At 38.4% G+C, this 7,122-nt stretch overlaps 1 protein-coding gene across 1 annotated transcript in view; it reads left to right on the top strand.

Annotated features, from left to right (window-relative positions):
• The window catches only part of LOC115224664 (zinc finger MYND domain-containing protein 12-like), a 36,444-nt gene extending 35,049 nt beyond the window's left edge, over positions 1-1,395 (top strand). The window contains exon 9 of the mRNA XM_036513618.1: positions 1,217-1,395. Within this exon, the coding sequence (XP_036369511.1) occupies positions 1,217-1,333 (117 nt within the window). The 3' untranslated portion in view covers positions 1,334-1,395. The remainder of the gene's footprint in view (positions 1-1,216) is intronic.
• The last annotated feature ends 5,727 nt before the right edge of the window (positions 1,396-7,122 follow it).

Raw genomic sequence — 7,122 nt, 5'->3', positions numbered from 1 at the left:
CAACCTACAAAGCTTTGTGGCGAGGGGGGAGGGGCACTGGACTCCCTTGTTCGAAAATCAGCCAGGACCCCTGGACTGGCGGTACGTAAAAAGCACTATCCGACTCGTGGCCGATGCCAGCGCCGCCTTACTGGCTTCCGTGTTGGTGGCACGTAAAAAGCACCATCCGACTCGTGGCCGATGCCAGCGCCGCCTCGACTGGCTTCCGTGTTGGTGGCACGTAAAAAGCACCATCCGACTCGTGGCCGATGCCAGCGCCGCCTCGACTGGCTTCCGTGCCGGTGGCACATAAAATACACCAATCCGACCATGGCCGTTGCCAGCCTCGCCTGGCACCTGTGCAGGTGGCACCTAAAAAGCACCCACTACACTCACGGAGTGGTTGGTGTTAGGAAGGGCATCCAGCTGTAGAAACATTGCCAGATAAGACTGGAGCCTGGTGCAGCCTTCTGGCTTCCCAGATCCCCGGTCGAACCGTCCAACCCATGGTAGCATGGAGAACGGACGTTAAACGATGATGATGATGATGATGATGACAGATATTGTGTTGTATAGCCAGCTGGAGACGATGCTGCTTGGGGCTAAACAACAGTAACATTCGTCCTGACCGGGACTGCATGTATGTATGTGTGTATGTGTGTGTGTGTGTGTGTGTGTGTGTGTGGTGTGTGTGTGTGTGTGTGTGTGTGTGTGTGTGTGCATACGAATGGATAAGGTGTGTGTATATATGTATGTATGTATGTATGTAAAAAGGTAAAGGGTAAAGGCCCCTTTCAGTTATCAATGACCATAGTATTGCACCTAGAAAGTCTCCCCTCTAAGGCACAAGTCCAGGCAAGGTTGTTTGTGAAAGACCAATAATCGCCCATGCTTATGAACCTCCCCTCTCCATGCCACTGATGCTATCCAAGGGAAAGGCAAAGGGGCCGATACAGCTTGGCACCAGTGACATCACAATCATTTCTACACCCGAGTAAACTGGAGCAACGTGAAATAAATGTATGTATGTATGTATTTATGTATGTATGTATGTATGTATGTATGTATGTATGTATGTATGTATGTATGTATGTATGTATGTATGCATGCATGCATGCATGCATGTATATATGTATGTGTGTATGTATGTATGTATGTATATCTATGTATATATATACTCAATTTTATTTGCTAATTTTGAAATTTTTATTGAAAATTTTCTGAAAAATCATTCCAGGCCTATGCCAGTGCTAAGAAAACAGCGATGTTCCTGAAATCTATCCCAGACTGTGAAGCTCTGCTGGTTCGAGCCGAAGATTTGGTAGAATCCTGCGAAAAAAAGGTTTATTTCTAACCTGGTAATGTCTAACGAAATACGAAAATAATAAATATATTTCCAAACACAAACATCCAGACAACACTATATATATATATATTATATATATATATATATATATATATTATATATATATATTATATATATATATTATATATATATATATATATACACATATATATATATATTTATGTATACACACACACACACAGAGGAGTGTATATTTAATGTATATTATGTATGATATGTTATAAAAGTATGTTTCGTATAATTGATACTTAATTATGATGTAACATTGAAAAATATAATTATTGTCTATAATATGTAAGCATCATTATCATGATTGCAAACATTATGCTTTTAGAGGCTAAACCTGGATCCTCTACACTACACACTATCCAAAAAATAGCTCTGCTAGGAACAGCCACATCCTATGCAAGACACTATCAACTCAATAATGCAACCTAAACAAATCAATTCACGAAGACAAGACACTCTGTACAGCAAATATCCAATGAAATAAACTACCACCAGCAGTCCGAGTACCCAACACATTACATGCATAACACACAATACAAACACTAATACAGCAAAAGTCAGCACTACACCTCAAAAAGAAAAGAAAAACTGATGCAATAGAATACCGGGAAGAGTTTGCACAATCTCTACAGCAGAAGAGGAACAGACAATGCTGCAGAAACCTCAGAAACATGGAGGTGCAGTAAAAATTGGCCTTAAACTACCACATGTTGAACAAGAACAGCGATAGCAATAATCTTTTCTACTATAAACTCAAGGCGTGAAATTTTGGGAAAAGTCGATTACATCGACCTCAATTCATAACTGGTACTTATTTCACCGACACCTGAAACGCAAAGTCGAACTCGGCAGAATATGAACTAAGAACGTAAAGATGGACGAAATACTGCTAAGCATTTTGCCCGGAGTGCTAACGATTCTGCCTTAATAATAATAATAATAATATAATAATAATAATCATCATCGTTAGCATCCGTTTTCCATGCTAGCATGGTTGGACGGTTCAACTGGGGTCTGGAAGCCAGAAGGCTGCACCAGGCCTAGTCAGATCTGGCAGTGGTTTCTACGGCTGGATGCCCTTCCTAACGCCAACCACTCCGTGAGTGTAGTGGGTGCTTTTACGTGCCACCGCACAGGTGCCAGACAGAGCTGGCTAATAATAATAATAATAATAATAATAATAATAATAATAATAATAATAATAATAATAACAACAATAATAACGATAATCCTTTCTTCTATAGGCACAAGGCCTGAAATTTTGAGGGAGGGTGGATAGTGGATTACATCGACCCCCAGTAATGCACTGGCTCTTATTTTATTGACCCCCAAAAGAATGAAAGGCAAAGTTGACCTCCACTGAATTTGAGCCAGAATGTAAAGTCAGATGAAATGCCATTAAGCGGTAACGATTCAGCCAACTCGCCGCCTTAATAATAATAATAACAACAACAACAACAATTTCTACTATAGGCACAAGGCCTAAAATTTGAGGGAGGGGGATAGTCGATTATATTGACTCCCCAGTACACAATTAGTACTTAATTTATTGACACCCGAAAGGATAAAATACATCCTACATAAAACACTAAGAGCATCACAACAAATCACAGCACATACCCAAGGTACACAGAGCTGCGCTCGGTAGTGAAGTGAAAGCACATTATGAAAATGAGACTACTGAATAAAATAATAATAATAATAATAATAATAATAATAATAATAATAATGATAATAACTGGCAATAACAATGAAGATTGCTACAATTGGCCTAGACACCTACCTGAAAAACTCTGGGGACTGGATGTTAAAACTTGTCTCAAAACATGAAAACAAGAAAGCATCATACTCAGTCACCAAAACAGGCAAAGGAATATCTAAGTGAATTCCGAATACAACCAATTTCGGAATTAGAGATAGACATACAAGAAACAAGCCAGAAAAAGCTAGGAGCATGAAAAACCCGTGCCAAAACTGCGGCCTTAGATATTCTGAATAATAAATGGCAAGAAAAACCTCTTATGGCAAATACCCAAGAGAGCGAATAATGCAGATATCGACAAAGCCCTGACCCATCAATGGCTAATGGCCTCTGGCTTAAAATCTGAAACAGAAGGGGTTTATCATAGCAGCTCAAGATCAATGCCTACCAACAAGAAACTACCAGGCCAACATATTAAAGAACGGCAGTAGCCCAACATGTCGTGTATGCCAACACAAAATGAAACCATTGACCATGTTGTCTCCAATGCAGTCTTCTAGCGCCTACAGAATATCTCAGTAGGCATGATAGAGCTGCACAATATATTCACGGGGTAATTTGCAAAAACCTGGATTTGCCCATGAAAAAAATGGTGGAAACACAATCCACCTCCTGTGCTTGAAACTGACCACATCTCACTCCTCTGGAACTTCACCATTCAAACTGACAGGAAGTTAGATGCAAATAGGCCAGACATTATATTGAAAGACTTCAGACAAAGAACATGCCTCCTCATTGATATGACTGTCCCAATCGATATAAACGTATCTGTCAAGACCTACCAAAAACTGAGCAAATATAAAGATCTTGAAATAGAAATCAGCAAAATGTGGAAGCTGAAGACTAAAACAATACCTGTTGTCATAGGTGCCCTGGGAATGATAGCAAAAGGGACTGATTGCTACCTAACTCAGATACCAGGAAACCCCAAAATGGCAGAAATTCAAAAGATAGTGCTCATGGGAACTGCTCATATCCTACGCAAAATACTCTCTATGTAATCCCAAGGTTTAAAACAAACTTTTTTGTTTATTCATTTATTTATTTATTTTTTTTATTTATTTATTTATTTATTTATTTTTTATTTTTATGTATTAGACATTCACTAGTACAACACCAAAAAAAAAAAAAAACCAAATATATGGCACAGAACTTCCAACCTGTTGTCTCTTGAGGTCTCTGGGTGAGACTTGGAGCCAACTTGTACAGACATAAAGCAAAAGTCAAACATAGAATAATAATAATAATAGTAATAATAATAATAATAATAATAATAATAATAATAATAATAATAATAATAATAATAATAACAACAATAATAATAGTAGTAGTAGTAATAATGTTTTTTTTATTGGCTGCAAACGCCAAACACAAAACAAATACAGACAATACAACACAAGGGATAAGTGGGGTTTGGTGCAATATTGTGTATAAAATAAATAACAATAACAATTAATAAAGTCAATCAATAAAAATTGTCGAAAAGCGGGAAGTCCTTTCAAGGATAGCCGAGGAACGCCTCACATCCTGACTATCCTGACCAGCAAGGGCATTTCAGCAGGTGACCAGTAATAATTGGAGCATTGGGTATGATAAAAACGTATACTGTAAATCCTCGAGGATAATCCGCATTTTTTCCCCAAAATTTAATGGTCAAAATCCCTAGTGCGTACTATATACGAGGTTAAAAGTGATAAATATTTTCTAAGCAATGTCCGAGTGTTTATTTGCTGTCCGGCAATGTTTATTCAGATGCATTTTGTGATGTCAGGCGCGAAAATATCTTAAGCTAAGCCTGAAAGCAATGAAGAATTATCTATAACTTGCAGTAAGCAACATTTATTAAAATAAAAGTATTCAGAACACAGAATAACATATAACAAAAACAATTTGCAAACATATTTACATTCCCATATAATAGTTAAGAACATCACCATTATTCTATTACGCATGTGTGGAAGTGTTTGTTCAACTAGGTGCTTCTGGCTTAATTACACACAACTCAAGTTAGAGAAGGGGTGCGCATTATACACAAGGATTAGGTTTTTCAGAGGTACAACTCCCTAAAAATCCCCTGCATATTATACTCAAGGGCAGACTATACTCGGAGATTTATGGTCAACAAAAATTTAGGAACCATTTGTTTATAAAACAAACTGATGCAGTACGGGACATGGGAAAGTATTTGCACTCCACCACCAACAAAAAAATAATAGAAAAACAACACAACAACACATGCTGCTGCACACGCTTCAGCAACGCAGACGTGCAGCAGGTGATGCAGTAAAAATTTGTCTGAAACAAATCAAATGTCGAATGATGATGATGATGATGATGATGATGACGATGTATTCATTGGTAGGCCATTAAAATAAACACACCAGATTGTTTATTTACAAAGTCATGTGACAGAACAAGGGAAGACAGAGGAAAACGGGAAAAAAGGAAAAAGAAAAAACAGAGAAAATAATGGGGAAAGGACTGAAAATTCACAGCAACAATGCTCTTCTCAGTACGTGTGACATATCACTTAAGACAATTTTTTGCACTTCCAGCATGGATGGTAAGCCAGGGATCATCCTCATATAATTTTCAGTTCCTTTTTTGATCATTCCAAGTGCCCCTACAATTATTGGTATTGTAACCGTCTTGAGATGCCACATTTTTTCCAATTTCAATCAGTAAATCTTTATATTTTCTGAGCTTATCAAATTCTTATGCCGAGATATTATCATCACAGGGTATGCTCATGTCAATAAAAAAAACCCAGACTTTATGGTTTTGGTCTTTCACAACAATATCTAGTTTATTAGTTTTCATGGCCCTGTTTGTACATACTGGAAAGTCTCAAAGAATCGTTAGATTTTCTCCCTCCATTACAGCCTCAGGATGGTGCTTGTACCATTTGTCAGTAGTTTTGATTTTTATAATGCCGACATATTATCCAGTGTAGATATTGGCCAGCTCTGTCATGTCTTGATTTGTACTCTACACGTGCTAAGACCTTACATCCAAGGATTAAGTGGTCCACTGTTTCGAGATAAACTATAAACGTACAGAAGTGCCATCAGACGATCATGTCCAAGAAGCGTGCAGGACTATGAGATGGTCCTGCGTGCACTCGTCCAGTGCCCGGACATTGCTGACCAGTAGGTTTATGTCGAACATCTGAATCCATCTTGAAAATCGCCTCGCGCCGCTTGGTTGGTGATGTGCAAACATGCGCAATTCCAAGCAAATTCATTCATGCAAATTCATCCATGACAACCTCCACCTCATGCGATACATCATAGACAGGATAGGTAAGGAGCTGGCATGAGTGGGGGCCCCAATCAATTTGGATCAAGCTGAATCGCTGCAATGTATAGTGACATCTACTTCATAATTCCGGTGAATGGCTACCAATCGGAAATAGTTAGTATCAATACTGTTATGAATGGGTCAATTTAAGGACAGTGGTTGCGACCTACTTTTGGAATAAATCCATTGTCCTGTCAGATTCAGGTGGATTGATTAGTTTGGGGAGACCTGCGACCCTTTTCAGGTGAAAGAAAGTTCGTTGGAAACACCCCTAAAAAGCAGAAACTGTGAGTCTGTTAGACAGTCGGCCGGCAACTCTAGTCGAGACGGGACAGCTGAGGACAGAGCAAGTTAGTAGTAGGTTGTTTCTGCTGTGATGGTAGACTGGAAAGAGGAAGACAGGCAGATAGTATTACGGAGCTAGAAAAGAGAGGGACTACGGTGTAAGGCATTGGCTGTTGTACGGTATGTGTTTACTTTGTTCAGATATGTGAAAAAAAGAAGGAAAAAGAAATGTAAAAGAATTGATGTGTTACAAAGAACAGTGCTAAAGAGATTATAAAGAACATTGTGAATTGTGTTGATACGTGTTGAAAAAGGAAAGAGAAGGACTTTAATGTGATTTGAACATTGGACTGTATCGTGAACATTAATTGATCTGAAATGTATTGAACTGTATCTGCATGTTTAAATGCTTTGATTTGTT

This window comes from Octopus sinensis, linkage group LG26 (genome assembly GCF_006345805.1).
Source record: "Octopus sinensis linkage group LG26, ASM634580v1, whole genome shotgun sequence".
Taxonomy (NCBI): domain Eukaryota; kingdom Metazoa; phylum Mollusca; class Cephalopoda; order Octopoda; family Octopodidae; genus Octopus; species Octopus sinensis.
Note: the sequence above shows the minus strand (reverse complement) of the source record. Positions and strands in the feature narration are given on the sequence as shown.